Source organism: Scyliorhinus torazame, chromosome 11, assembly GCF_047496885.1.
Source record: "Scyliorhinus torazame isolate Kashiwa2021f chromosome 11, sScyTor2.1, whole genome shotgun sequence".
Taxonomy (NCBI): Eukaryota; Metazoa; Chordata; class Chondrichthyes; order Carcharhiniformes; family Scyliorhinidae; genus Scyliorhinus; species Scyliorhinus torazame.
Genome location: NC_092717.1, coordinates 173,904,240 through 173,920,234, shown reverse-complemented (window position 1 = coordinate 173,920,234; position 15,995 = coordinate 173,904,240). Strand labels below are relative to the sequence as shown.

The window sequence follows — 15,995 nt, the reverse complement described above, 5'->3', positions numbered from 1 at the left end:
AAACCAACTTTTTTGCGACTCATGCACTAGCACACCCAGGTCTCTCTGCACAGCATGTTTTAATATTTTATCATTTAAATAATAATCCCTTTTGCTGTTATTCCTACCAAAATGGATAACCTCACATTTGTCAACATTGTATTCCATCTGCCAGACCCTAGCCCATTCAATTAGTCTATCCAAATCCCTCTGCAGACTTCCAGTATCCTCTGCACTTTTTGCTTTACCACTTATCTTAGTGTCGTCTGCAAACTTGGACACATTGCCCTTGGACCCCAACTCCAAATCATCTATGTAAATTGTGAACAGTTGTGGGCCCAACACTGATCCCTGAGGGACACCACTAGCTACAGATTGCCAACCAGAGAAACACCCATTAATCCCCACTCTTTGCTTTCTATTAATTAACCAATCCTCTATCCATGTTACTACTTTCCCCTTAATGCCATGCATCTTTATCTTATGCAGCAACCTTTTGTGTGGCACCTTGTCAAAGGCTTTCTGGAAATCCAGATATACCACATCCATTGGCTCCCCGTTATCTACCGCACTGGTAATGTCCTCAAAAAATTCCACTAAATTAGTTAGGCACGACCTGCCCTTTACGAACCCATGCTGCGTCTGCCCAATGGGACAATTTCCATCCAGATGCCTCGCTATTTCTTCCTTGATGATAGATTCCAGCACCTTCCCTACTACCGAAGTTAAGCTGACTGGCCTATAATTACTCGCTTTCTGCCTGCCTCCAGTCACTGGCATGTTATTTGTGTCTTCCACTGTGAAGACCGACCCAAAAAACCTGTTCAGTTCCTCAGCCATTTCCTCATCTCCCATTATTAAATCTCCCTTCTCATCCTCTAAAGGACCAATATTTACCTTAGCCACTGTTTTTTGTTTTATATATTTGTAGAATCTTTTACTATCTGTTTTTATATTCTGAGCAAGTTTGCTCTCATAATCTATCTTACTCTTCTTCATAGCTTTTTCAGTAGCTTTCTGTTGCCCCCTAAAGATTTCCCAGTCCTCTAGTCTCCCACTAATCTTTGCTACTTTGTCTGCTTTTTCCTTCAATTTGATACTCTCCCTTATTTCCTTAGATATCCACGGTCGATTTTCCCTCTTTCTACCGTCCTTCCTTTTTGTTGGTATAAACCTTTGCTGAGCACTGTGAAAAATCACTTGGAAGGTTCGCCACTGTTCCTCAACTGTTTCGCCATAAAGTCTTTGCTCCCAGTCTACCTTAGCTAGTTCTTCTCTTATCCCATTGTAATCTCCTTTGTTTAAGCACAAAACACTAGTGTTTGATTTTACCTTCTCACCCTCCATCTGTATTTTAAATTCCACCATATTGTGATCGCTCCTTCCGAGAGGATCCCTAACTATGAGATCATTAATCAATCCTGTCTCATTACACAGGACCAGGGGCAAAATTCTCCGGTATCGGCGCGATGTCCGCCGACCTGCGCCAAAAACGGCGCAAATCAGTCGGGCATCGCGCCGCCCCAAAGGTGCGGAATCCTTCGCATCTTGGGGGGCCCAGCCCTAACCTTGAGGGGCTAGGCCCGCGCCGGACTGATTTCCGCCCCGCCAACTGGCGCGGAAATGACATTGCAAGGCGGCGCATGCGCGGGAGCGTTAGCAGCCGCTCAAGGCATCCCCGCGCATGCGCAGTGGAGGGAGTCTCTTCCGCCTCCGCCATGGTGGAGACTGTGGCAAAGGCGGAAGGAAAAGAGTGCCCCCACGGCACAGGCCCGCCCGCGGATCGGTGGGCCCCGATCACGGGCCAGGCCACCGTGGGGGCACCCCCCGAGGCCAGATCGCCCCGCGCCCCCACCAGGACCCCGGAGCCCGCCCGCGCTGCCTTGTCCCGCCGGTAAGGTAGGTGGTTTAATCCACGCCGGTGGGACATGCATTCTAGCAGCGGGACTTCGGCCCATACGGGCCGGAGAATCGCGGGTGGGGGGCCCGCCAACCGGCGCGGTGCGATTCCCACCCCCGCCGATTCTCCGGTGCCGGAGAATTCGGCAACCGGCGGGGGCGGGATTCACGGCAGCCCCCGGCGATTCTCCGACCCGGCGGAGGGTCGGAGAATCTCGCCCCAGATCTAGGACCGCTTATTCCCTCGTAGGTTCCATTACATATCATTCTAGGAAACTATCGCGGATACATTCTATAAACTCCTCCTGAAGGCTGCCTTGACCGACCTGGTTAAACCAATCGACATGTAGATTAAAATCCCCCATGATAACTGCTGTATCATTTCTACATGCATCAGTTATTTCTTTGTTTATTGCCTGCCCCACCATAATGTTACTATTTCGTGGCCTATAGACTACTCCTATCAGTGACTTTTTCGCCTTACTATTCCTGATTTCCACCCAAATGGATTCAACCTTATCCTCCATAGCACCGATGTCGTCCCTTACTGTTGCCCGGATGTCATTCTTAAATAACAGAGCTACAGCACCTCCCTTACCATCCACTCTGTCCTTCCGAATAGTTTGATACTCTTGGATATTTAACTCCCAGTCGTGACCATCCTTTAACCATGTTTCAGTAATGGCCACTAAATCATAGTCATTCACGATGATTCGCACCATCAACTCATTTACCTTATTCCGAATACTACGAGCATTCAGGTAAAGTACACTTATGTTGGCTTTTTGACCTCTGTTCTGAATCTTAACGCCTCGATCAGTAACCTCTCCAAAGTTATATTTCCTCTTACCTTTCTCCTAATTTTCCTTGTCGTTGAACCCATATCTTCGTGTAACAACCTGCCGCGTCGCTTACCATTAATGTTTTCACTTCCCGTTTTATTCCTTTTAGTATTCCTGATCCTATTCACTGAGCTCCCCTCAGTCACTGTACCTTGTACTGTCGCCCTTTTTAATTTTTGACGATGGCTTCTCTGCCTTACACTTTCCCCCTTTCTGCCTTTTGTTTCTGTCCCTGTTTTACTACCTTGCAACTTCCTGCATCGGTTCCCATCCCCCTGCCACACTTGTGCTTGTAAAAATCGAGAAACAGGCGCCGTACCTGATGAGGGAGAGAGACGAGGTGGGACATGGAGAGGCGCGACCGTGGGCTGCCGGTCCTGACTCTGGCAGGGGGCTGACGAGGGATGGGCCAAGGAGCCGGGGTGAACCCCACAGGCCTGGGATGGTGTCCTGGCACGGACCGCCATTGCTGCGGCTTGCAAGGCAACCATCTTGCTGTGCACCCCACTGACCACCCACCTTGGCCCCTGGTTCCGCGGAGTGACACTGGCCATATCAGTGCTCCCACCTCCACACCCAAATCTCTCACCCCACCACCCCCGGACCCATCCTCTGCCATATAGCCACCCCAATTGGCCGCCCCCCTGCCGGCAGGCATCACACGACCCATCCAAGGGCGACGCCCACAGTAGCCCTCACAGGGGGGCGCCGGGCGGGGGCAGCGGAGAATACCGCTGGCAAGGGCAGCGCCAGCCAACAGTATCCCGGCAGTAGGGATGTGCGTCAGGGCCAGAGGCTCCCATGGTGCCAGGAATCGACAGCCAGGGATGAGGGATGCGGGGGCAGGGTCCGCAGTGCGAACCGGGGCCACCATGTAGCCCATTGGACCTGGTTGGGCACAGGGAAACGCACCATGCTAACATGTTGGTTTTTTGCCCACTCAAACAATGGATTTGGAATTCAACCAGCAATGGTGGCAATGGTGGCCTTCCTTCTAGTCACCGCAGTCCTGGGAGGTGCACTGAGGGTGCACAAGCTATAGCTGCTCGAGGAGGAGGATGCTACAGCAGCGGAGCCTGTCCCAGAGGAGCAAGTGGCAGCCGCTGAGGATGTAGAGTCGGCTGCCCAACAGGTCAAGGAGGAGGAGGTGCAAAGGCGGCGCCACATGAGACCTCGCGTGTACCGGCAGTTTGCGTGTACCGGCAGCACCTGTACATATATATAACAAATAACAGTGGACCCATCACCGATCCCTGGGGCACACTGCTGGTCACAGGCCTCCAGTTTGAAATACAACCCTCCACAACCACTCTTTGGCTTCGGTTGCCAAGCCAATTTTGTATCCAATTGGCTACCTCACCCTGGATTCCGTGAGATTTAACCTTCTGCAACAAACTACCATGCGGTACCTTGTCAAAGGCCTTGCAAACGTCCACGTAGACAACGTCGACCGCACTGCTCTCATTTACCTTCTTGGTTACCCCTTCAGTAAGCTCAATCAAATTCGTGAGACATGGCTTTCCCCTTACAAAGCCATGCTGACTTTCCCCAATTAGCCCTTGCCTGTCTAAATGCCTGTAGATCCTGTCCCTCAGAATACCTTCTCACAATTAACGCACTACAGAATTAAGTCTGTAATTCTCAGGCTTATCCTCTTAAACAAGGGCACAACATTTGCTATTCTCCAATCTTCAGGCACCTCTCCTGTGGCTGTCGATGATTCAAATATCTCAGCTAGGGGGCCGGCAATTTCCTCCCTAGCCTCCCACAACGTCCTGGGATACATTTCATCAGGTCCCGGGGATTTATCCATCTTGATGAGCTTTTATACCTTCAGCACCTCCTTCTCTGTAATATGTACACTCCTCAAGGCATCACTTTTTATTTCCCCAGTTTCGCTAACATTCATGCCTTTCAAAACTGACGAGAAATATTCATTTAGGACCTCTCCCATCCCTTGTGAATCCGCACATAGATGACCTTGTTTATCCTTAAGAGGCTCTACCCTCTCCATAGTCACTCTCAAACATTGTTTTGAAAAATAAACAAATTAATGAAGGATTCTACTAATTCTACGAATAGTGAGCTGAACTTCTGGGATAGCAGAGCTGTGAGATAGAGAGACTTCCTGGATGCAGGATTAACGAACATTAGAATCAGGTGTGTTCTGACCCAAGGTAGATATGCTTAAGATGCTAGCGAAGCCTGTGTTGAACAAGGAATCTACAATTGTAGGACGGTTAGAGATTTCAAGGGACAACCTTGCTGGAAGTAAGCGGAAGACTCAAAAAGTATCAATCCTTAAACAAATCTTTGCAATTGTACGCAGACCAAATGGTTAATTTTCCAATTATGATGAGTATATGACTTGAGGCTATTGAGTTAATTAAATAACTTAAATTAAGAAGTTAATTGTACTTGGAATAACTTTGACGTAACTGACGATTTAAGATACAGGGTAATTATTAGTATTCATGTTCTTTGTTTTCTGTGCAGTAAAATTCTAATGTTTTCAACAGTCAACCTTGTGGCTTGAGTCATTAAGCAAATATCTGGATTTTCAAATTTCCAATAAAAAAAGATGTTACAGATCACGACCGAGAGCATGCCACTGCAAGAAGGATGATAATTGATCATTTACCATGGGCAGTCATATAGGATGTCATTTGTGAATTCAATAGCGGTTATTTTAGTGCTGTGGTAGAGGAGAAACCTTGGGCGGGATTCTCCGATCATCGGCGCGATGGCCGGAACCCGGCGTCAAAGACGGCGTGAATCACTCCGGCGTCGGGCCCCCCAAAATGGCGCAAATTCTCCGGCCCGGAATGGGCTAGCAGCGGCATGACGCCACCCGTCAAGGACGCGCGGCCGCTGCCTCTGCGTGCTGAGCTCAGAGGGATTCGCGTCAGGGAGGAACTACTGGGAGGTGAGGGTGAGGGTGAACTGGGAGTGGGCGGTGGGGGTGGCCACAGCGTCCGTTATCAGGAAGGAGAACACCAAGCCGACGCCCAAGGCGGGTATCTGGGCCCTGAGGCGGTCCGGCGAGGAATACGCGGCCCTCACCTCTCCTCACACCCCTCTACGCCTGAGCACCAAGCCCCAGAGGATCGGGGTTTACTTGGATTATGAGATGGGGCAGGTGTCCTTTTACAATGCCGATGACTTGTCCCATCTCTTCACTTTCACTGACACCTTCACTGAGGAACTCTATCCCTATTTCTACACTGGCTGGAAAATGGACTCGCTGAAACTGGTTACCTTGCGTGTTTAAGGTGGGAACAGGAGGTGGCCAATCAACGCCTCAGAGCATGTTCCACCATTCAGTCACAGCGTGGTTGATCTTTATCTTAACTCCATTTGGCATCCCATTTAGCACACTTACCCTAACATAAAAGACTATCAGTTTTGAAAGTTTCAATTGATCCTCCAGACTCGGGGGAGCACGGTAGCATTGTGGATAGCAGAATTGCTTCACAGCTCCAGGGTCCCAGGTTCGATTCCGGCTTCGGTCACTGTCTGTGCGGAGTCTGCACATTCTCCCCGTGTGTGCATGGGTTTCCTCCGGGTGCTCCGGTTTCCTCCCACAGTCCAAAGATGTGCAGGTTAGGTGGATTGGCCATGATAAATTGCCCTTAGTGTCCAAAATTGCCCTTAATGTTGGGTGGGGTTACTGGGTTATGGGGATAGGGTGGAGGTGTTGATCTTGGGAGGGAGCTCTTTCCAAGAGCCGGTGCAGACTCGATGGGCCGAATGGCCTCCTTCTGCACTGTAAATTCTATGATAATCTATGATAATCATTGACGCCGCGTGGCATCGCAGCACAAAAGCCCCCCCCTCCCCCCCCAAGACACGTCAAAATGGGCGCCTGCCACGCAGTGCCGAGGTTACAGAAGCGGGACATCGAGGCACTCCTGGATGCAGTGGAGCAGAGGAGAGATGCCCTGTACCCCGGACATGGCCGCAGCGTCGCTACATGCCTCAGCCGGCGCCTGTGGAGGGAGGTGGCAGAGGCCGTCAGCGCCGTGGCTGCAACTGCAAAGACAGGCGCCCAATGCCACAAGAAGGTCAATGACCTTGTCAGGGCAGCCAGGGTGAGTACCGCCCCCCCCCAACCTCCGATGTGCGGCACAGCCCTAGGTGCAACTGACATGGCTGCACCCACCATGCAGGCTGCAGTGGCAGGATGGGTTGTGAACCTCTGCCAAAATACACACAACCGCTGGGCCGCATATATATGTCTGCCCAACACTGTTGTGCTTTATCCCTGCCACCCACCCGCCCCCCACAGGAGAAGCGCGCACACAACAACCGGGAGCGTGAGAGGCCCGGAGGGAGTCCACTTGAACTGCGACCACTCACCGTTCATGAAGAGAGGGCCCTGGAACTTGTAGGCGGACCTGAGGACCGGGAGGTTGCGGATGCAGAGGTTGGGGGGGGGCACCACCAAGTGAGACCCCCACAGCCTGCCCCCCCTTTTCCCCTTCCCCATATCCCCCTTGCCCCATATCCCCCTTCCCCCATATCCACCTACCCCCATATCCCCTTCCGCCATATCCCCTTCCGCCATATCCCCCTTCCCCGATATCCACCATATCCCCCTTCCCCCATATCCCCCTTCCCCCATATCCCCCTCCCCATATGCCCCATACCCCATTGCCCCATATCCCCCTTCCCCCATATCCCCCTTCCCCATATCCCCCATCCCCAGACACAGACAGGGATGGCCAACTCCCTGAGCTCCATGGCTGCAAACTTGCAGACCCTTGTTGATACAAGGGCGGGCCTCCAGGACTGGCAGCGCCAGGTGTCGGGGAAGCGTTGGATGGTCGGTCCATTCGCATCCCCGACCCATGTAGAGGCCCGGGGAGCATCGGGCAGCCAACCAACCCCGGGGACCCAAGTGCTACTTCTGCGGACAGACAAAACACCCCTGGCAGCGCTGCCCGGCGCGGAGCGTGTTCTGCAAGGCCTACGGGAAGAAAGGACATTTTGCTGCTGTGTGCCAGACCCGCTCGATCGCTGCTATTGTCCCTGCACCCCCCACGTGCGACCCGTGGGCGGCGCCATCTTCCTCGCCTCAGACCACGTATGGCCCGTGGATGCCGCGTTCTTGCTCGCCTCACAACACGTGTGGCCCGTGGGCGCTGCCATCTTGCTCGGCTCACAACACATGCGGCCCATGGGCGCCGCCATCTTGCCTGCCTCAGGACACATGTGGCCCGTGGGCGGGGCCATCTTCCCCGCCTCAGGACCCCTGCTCGTCGGCCACCTCATCGAGCCACTCACCGCCTGCAACCGCCGCCTCTATCACGATCGACCAGTCCCGATCGCACAACCTCGCGACAGCGTCGACGACAGTGAAGGTCGACGGGCACAAGCTATCCTGCCTTCTGGACTCCGGGAGCACTGAGAACTTCATGCACCCCGATACGGTAAGGCGCTGCTCCCTCACGGTACACCCCATTAACCAGAAAATCTCCCTGGCCTCCGGATCCCACTCCATCGCGATCAGTGGGTACTGCTCCAGCGCTCTCACCATCCAGGGCGTAGAGTTCAGCGGCTTTTGGGTCTACGTCCTCCCCGACCTCTGCGCTGCCCTGCTACTCGACCTGGGCTTCCAGTGCAACCTCCAGAGCCTAACCCTGAAATTTGGCGGGCCCCTACCACCCCTTACTGTCTGCGGTCTCACGACCCTTAAGGTCGACCCGCCTTCTCTGTTTGCAAACCTCACCCCGGATTGCAAACTCGTCACCAGCAGGAGCAGACGGTTCAGTGCCCAGGACAGGACCTTCATCAGGTCTGAGCTCCAGCGGCTGCTACGGGAAGGCATTATCGAGGCCCGCAACAGCCCCTGGAGAGCCCAAGTGGTAGTTGTGAAAACTGGGGAGAAAAACAGGTTGGTCGTTGACTACAGTCAGACCATCAATCGGTACACGCAGCTCGACGCATATCTGATATGGTCAATCATATTGCACAGTACTGGGTCTTCTCGACAGTGGACCTGAAATCTGCCTACCACCAGCTCCCCATTCGCAAAGCGGACTGCCCGTACACCACGTTTGAAGCGGACGGACGCCTTTACCACTACCTTAGGGTTCCCTTTGGAGTCACTAACGGGGTCTCGGTCTTCCAACGGGAGATGGGCCGAATGGTTGACCGGTACGGACTGCGGGCCACCTTCCCGTACCTGGATAACGTCACCATCTGCGGCCACGACCAGCAGGACCACGACGCTAACCGTTCCAAATTCCTCCACACCGCTAAACTCCTCAACCTAACCTACAACAAGGAGAAATGCAAGTTCAGCACAAACCGATTTGCCATCCTCGGCTATGTGGTCCAGAACGGAGTGCTAGGGCCCGATCCCGATTGCATGCGCCCCCTCATGGAACTCCCCCTTCCCCACTGCCACAAGGCCCTCAAACGACGCCGGGGGTTCTTCTCGTACTACGCCCAGTGGGTTCCTAACTATGCGGACAAGGCCCGGCCACTCATCCACTCCACTGTTTTCCCACTGATGGCCGAGGCTCACCACGCCTTCAACCATATCAAGGCCGACATCGCCAAGGCGGCGATGCACGCGGTCGATGAGACGCACCCCTTCCAAGTCGGGAGCGATGCATCAGACGTCGCTCTAGCCGCCATTCTCAACCAGGCTGGCAGGCCCGTGGCATTCTTTTCCCGCGCCCTCCATGCCTCCGAAATTCGGCACTCCTCCGTTGAAAAGGAGGCTCAAGCTATCGGTGAAGCTATGCGGCATTGGAGGCATTACTTGGCCGGCAGGAGATTCACTCTCCTTACTGACCAACGGTCGGTTGCCTTCATGTTCAACAACACAGCGGGGTAAGATCAAAATGATAAGATCTTGAGGTGGAGGATCAAGCTCTCCACCTACAATTACAAGATTTTGTATCGCCCCGGTAAGCTCAACGAGCCCTCCGATGCCCTATCCCGAGGTACTTGTGCCAGCGCACAAGCGGACCGACTCCAGACCCTGCATGACGATCTCTGTCACCCAGGGGTCACCCGCTTTTATCACTTCATAAAGGCCTGCAATCTGCCCTACTCCATCGAGGAAGTCAGGGCTATCACCAGAGACTGTCAGGTCTGCGTGGAGTGTAAACTGCACTTCTACTGGCCAGACCGAGCACACCTGGTGAAGGCCTCCCGTCCCTTTGAACGCCTCAGTGTGGACTTCAAAGGACCCCTCCCCTTCACCGACCGAAACACGTACTTTCTTAATGTGGTCGACGAATATTCCAGATTCCCCTTCGCCGTCCCATGCTCCGATATGATGTCTGCCACCGTCATGAAAGCACTCAACACCATCTTCGCTCTGTTCGGTTTCCCCGCCTACGTCCACAGCGACCGGGGATCCTCATTTATGAGCAATAAGATGCGCCAGTACCTGCTCAACAGGGGCATTGCCTTGAGCAGGACGACCGGGCGACAACGCCCGGGGAAACGGGCAGGTAGAGCGGGAGAATGGGACGGTCTGGAAGGCCGTCCAGCTGGCCCTACGGTCCAGAAATCTCCCAGCCTCCCGCTGGCAGGAGGTCCTCCCCGCGCCCTTCACTCCATTCGGTCGCTCCTTTGCAGTGCGACTAACGGAACTCCCCATGAACATCTCTTTGCCTTCCCCAGGAAGTCCGCCTCCGAGATTTTGCTCCCAACGTGGCTGGCAGCTCCAGGACCCGTTCTCCTCCGCAAGCACGTGCGGCTACACAAGGCGGACCCGTTGGTTGAGAGAGTACAGCTACTTCACGCAAACCCGCAGTACGCCGATGTAGCGTACCCCGACGGCCGCCAAGACACAGTCTCCCTCAGGGACCTGGCACCAGCTGGGTCCCCACGCCCCATCTGCCCCGGCGCCACCCTCCCTCCCCCCAGCGCACCCCACCACAGCCCCCGCTCCAGGACGATCCGTCCCCCCCCTTGGTCCCATCCGGGGATGAAGATGAGGTCGGCATGCTCCCGGAGTCACCGACGACCGAACCGACGCCGGAATCGCCACCTGAACTTCGACGCTCGCAACGACGGATCAAGGCGCCCGATCGTCTGAATTTGTAAAGTTTTCCTTAAAATGTTAAACACCTGAATGTAAATAGTTTTCCACCATCCCCGCTGGACTCCTTTTTAACATGGGGTGAATGTGGTAGTCACCACTGTTGTATTGTATATACCGCATACGCGGGGTATTACTGCAAGGCCCCTGTAAAACATAGAACATTACAGCGCAGTACAGGCCCTTCGGCCCTCGATGTTGCGCCGACCGTGGAACCACTCTAAAGCCCATCTACACTATTCCCTTATTGTCCATATGTCTATCCAATGACCATTTGAATGTCCTTAGTGTTGGCGAGTCCACTACTGCTGCAGGCGGCGCATTCCACGCCCTTACTACTCTCTGAGTAAAGAACCTACCTCTGCCATCTGTCTTATATCTATCTCCCCTCAATTTAAAGGTATGTCCCCTCGTGCTAGACATCACCATCCGAAGAAAAAGGCTCTCACTGTCCACCCTATCCAATCCTCTGATCATCTTGTATGCCTCAATTAAGTCACCTCTTAACCTTCTTCTCTCTGACGAAAACAGCCTCAAGTCCCTCAGCCTTTCCTCATAAGATCTTCCCTCCATACGAGGCAACATTCTGGTAAATCTCCTCTGCACCCTTTCCAATGCTTCCACATCCTTCCTATAATGCGGCGACCAGAATTGCACGCAATACTCCAAATGCGGCCGCACCAGAGTTTTGTACAGCTGCAACATGACCTCATGGCTCCGAAACTCAATCCCTCTACCAATAAAAGCTAACACACCGTACGCTTTCTTAACAACCCTCTCAACCTTGGTGGCAACTTTCAGGGATCTATGCACATGGACACCAAGATCTCTCTGCTCATTCACACTGCCAAGAATCTTACCATTAGCTCAGTACTCAGTCTTCCTGTTATTCCTTCCAAAATGAATCACCTCACACTTTTCTGCATTAAACTCCATTTGCCACCACTCAGCCCAGCGCTGCAGCTTATCTGTGACCCTCTGTAACTTGTAGCATCCTTCTGCACTGTCCACAACTCCACCGACTTTAGTGTCATCTGCAAATTTACTCACCCATCCTTCTACGCCCTCCTCCAGGTCATTTATAAAAATGACAAACAGCAGTGGCCCCAAAACAGATCATTGTGGGACACCACTAGTAACGGGACTCCAGTCTGAACATTTCCTATCAACCACCACCCTTTGTCTTCTTCCAGCTAGCCAATTTCTGATCCAAACTGCGAAATCACCCTGAATCCCATGCCTCCGTATTTTCTGCAGTAGCCTACCATGGGGAACCTTATCAAACGCTTTGCTGAAATCCATATACACCACATCAACTGCTTTACCCTCATCCACCTGTTTGGTCACCTTCTCAAAGAACTCTATAAGGTTTGTGAGGCATGACCTACCCTTCACAAAACCGTGTTGACTATCTCTAATCAAATTATTCCTTTCCAGATGATTATACATCCTATCTCTTATAAACATTTCCAAGATTTTTCCCACAACAGAAGTAAGGCTCACTGGTCTATAGTTACCCGGGTTATCTCTACTCCCCTTCTTGAACAAGGGGACAACATTTGCTATCCTCCAGTCTTCTGGCACTATTCCTGTAGACAAAGATGACTTAAAGATCAAGGCCAAAGGCTCAGCAATCTCCTCCCAAGCTTCCCAGAGAATCCTAGGATAAATCCCATCCGGCCCAGGTGACTTATCTATTTTCACACTTTCCACAATTGCTAACACCTCCTCCTTATGAACCTCAAGCCCTTCTAGTCTAGTAGCCTGAATCTCAGTATTCTCCTCGACAACATTGTCTTTTTCCTGTGTGAATACTGATGAAAAATATTCATTTAGCACCTCTCCTATCTCCTCGAACTCCAAGCACAACTTCCCACTACTGTCCTTGACTGGCCCCACTCTTACGCTCGTCATTCTTTTATTCCTGACATATCTATAGAAAGCTTTAGGGTTATCCTTGATCCTACTTGCCAAAGACTTCTCATGTCCCCTCCTGGCTCTTCTTAGCACTCTCTTTAGGTCCTTCCTAGCTAACTTGTAACTCTCGAGCGCCCTAACTGAACCTTCATGTCTCATCTTTACATAAGTCTCCTTCCTCTTGACAAGTGTTTCGACTGCTTTAGTAAACCACGGTTCCCTCACTCGACCACTTCCTCCCTGCTTGACAGGTACATACTTATCAAGGACACGCAGTAGCTGTTCCTTGAACAAGCTCCACATTTCCATTGTGCCTATTTGCAGTTTTCCTCTCCATCCAATGTATCCTAAGTCTTGCCTCATCGCATCATAATTGCCTTTCCCCCAGATATAACCCTTGCTCTGTGGTATATACCTATCCCTTTCCATCACTAAAGTAAACGTAATCGAATTGTGGTCACTATCACCAAAGTGCTCACCTACCTCCAAATCTAACACCTGTCCTAGTTCATTACCCAGTACCAAATCCAATATGTCCTCGCCTCTCGTTGGCCTATCTACATACTGTGCCAGGAAACCCTCCTGCACACATTGGACAAAAACGGACCCATCTAATGTACTCGAAATATAGCGTTTCCAGTCAATAGGACTACAGGTATGGGGGTAGATCCCTGCCTGTTGGCTCCGCCCAGTAGGCGGAATATAAATGTGTGGGCTCTCCGAGCTGCAGCCATTTTGGCAGTAGCTGCGGGAGGCTACACATCTCTGCGTAATAAAGCCTCGATTAAACTCTACTCTCGTCTCGTCGTAATTGATAGTGCATCATAAACATAAAGCTATGAAGTTGACTGATGGAGTACACTTGCATCACTATCAAGGTTGACAAAAGTAACAGAGTACTTACGTGATCAATGAATGAACCAAGAAATTTATTCGTAGTATTATAAGCCTTCATTTTACGTTCATAGAAGTCATCAGCATGATTCAAGAGCTGGTCAGATCCACTTGACTGTAAAATTGGTACAAAATTTAGGAACATTTAAAACATTCTCTGAATCATATTTTTTGAAATGTGTTAAGGTAATGCATTAATTGGCACTCAGACCCAGTGTATTGGTTCCCGAATCTTGTCATATTGTTCTCTAATCTTGTTTGTGGTGAATATCTGAAATGTCTCAATTTCGGTGTTGGGAATCAAGCCTCTTTGACCACACAGATTATCCTGGAAAGGAACAATTATTTGGCAATCAGTCTGACCACATTTAAAATTGATTTACTTAATTATTATTACTTCCAATAATCACTGAACAAATAAAACTCGTAAGAACTCTATAGCTTTGACATTCATAGGAAAAGATGAGGGCTGCTTTTTCTCAGTACATCTTGCTAGCTGAGAGCCTTACCTACTGGCCACATGTATTGGTAAACTGCAGTAACATGCCCTCAATTTCTCACATTCTTGGTCAGGAGGATTGTGTGCTCAGAAAATTGGCAATAAAAATTATTGATGTGCCTTTGCTATCAGTAAGCATTGAAAACAATTCAAAATACGTGAAATTAATGTCAAAACTTCTAGAATGTAACCTTTGCTAGATGTAAAAGGCTTAAAATATTCATTAAAAAAGTTATGTCATGGGGTTGTGCCTTACTCGCAAGACCAACATTTATTTTTCATTCCTGATTGTCCTTCCGAAGGTCAGTATCGCACCTTCTTGAACCGCTACATTCCATCTGGCGTGGGCACACATACAGTGCTGTTAGAAAGAGAGACAGTGAAAGAAGGGCGATATGGCTCCAAATCAGGGTGGCATGTTCCATGGAGGGAAACCTGCATGTCACAGTGGTCCCTTTCATCTACTGTGCTTCTCCTTCTAGGCAATGGTTTGGAAGGTGCTGTTGAAGGAACCTTGGTGATTTGCTGCTATCCATGTCATTGTGTCCATGGCTGTCATTGTGTGTTGGCTGTGGAGGGAATCAATGTGGTGTATGGGGTGCTGATGAAGTAAGTGGCTTTGCCCTGGATGTTGTGGAGCTTCTTGAATGTTGAAGCTGAACTGATCCAGGCAAGTGGAGTATTCCAACACACTCCTGACTTGTGTTTTGTATGTGATGGTCAGGTTTTGGGGAGGCAACTGGCGAGCTGCTCTCTGACTTGCTCCTGTAGCCACAGTATTTATATGGCTAGTCCAGTTCAGTTTCTGGTCAATGGTAGCCCTCAGGATGTTGATAGTGGGAGGTTCAGTGATGGTAATGCCTTTGAATGTCAAGGGGAGATGGTTGCATTCTTTCATGTTGGAGATAGTTATTGTCTGCCACTTGTGTGACATGAATGTCACTTGCCACTTGGAGCGGTAACTGACCGGACTGTATTTACCCTGCTACCTTGTACAGGACAAATCTGCACAATTTTCCACATTGCCAGGTAAATGCCCGTATTGTAGCTGTACTGGAACGGCTTGGCTAGTAGCACAGCTCTTTCTGGAGCACAAGCTTTCAGTACTACTCTGTAATATTGTCAGGGCCCATATACTTGCTGTATCCATTTCTTAATATCATGTAGAATGAATGGAACTGGCTGAAAACCTGGCATCTATGATGTTGGGCCTTACAGAGGCAGCCAAAATGGATCATCCACTTGGCACTTGGGGCTGAAAATGATTGCAAACACTTTGGCCTTGTCTTTTGCACTGATGTGCTGGGCTTCCTCATCACTGAAGATTATATAGCACCTTTAATGTAATAAAACATACCAACGTGCTTCACAGAAGCATTATGAAACAAAATATTACACCAAGCCACATAATGAAGTATCGGGAGGGATGATCAAATGGTTGATCAATAAGGTAGGTTTAAAGAAGTGTCCTAATGGAGAAACGTGAGGGAGAAAAGCAGAGAGGTTTATGGGGTAAATTACCAAGCATAGCACCCTGGCAGCTGAAGACATGGCCATCAATGGTAGAGCAACTAAAATTGGGGATGTTCAAGAGGCAGGAATTGGCGAAGAGGAGAGCAGATATTGCAGAGGGGTGTGGGGCTGTAGGAGCTTAAAAAGGTAGAAGGGTCGAGTATATGGAGGGTTTTGAAACAAACGATGATAAGTTTTAAAATGTAGGTGCTGCTGAACCAGAAGCTAGTGGACGTTAGCAAGCATAAGGATGATGGATGAATGCATTTTGGTGTGAATTTGGGCATGGGCTGCAGAGATTTGGGTGACTTCCAGTTTATGGATATTAGAATGTGAAGGCCAGCCCAGAGTTCCATTAGAATAGCCAGTCTGGAGCTAACAAAGGCAT

The 15,995-nt window shown here is 50.6% G+C and overlaps 1 protein-coding gene across 1 annotated transcript in view; it reads right to left on the bottom strand.

Moving 5' to 3' along the window:
• tmem67 (transmembrane protein 67) overlaps positions 1-15,995 on the bottom strand; it is a 439,599-nt gene that overhangs the window by 35,789 nt on the left and 387,815 nt on the right. The window contains exons 25-26 of the mRNA XM_072468028.1: positions 13,808-13,924; positions 13,607-13,711 (exon numbers count right to left, since the gene is read on the bottom strand). Coding sequence (XP_072324129.1) covers positions 13,607-13,711; positions 13,808-13,924 — 222 coding nt within the window. The remainder of the gene's footprint in view (positions 1-13,606; positions 13,712-13,807; positions 13,925-15,995) is intronic.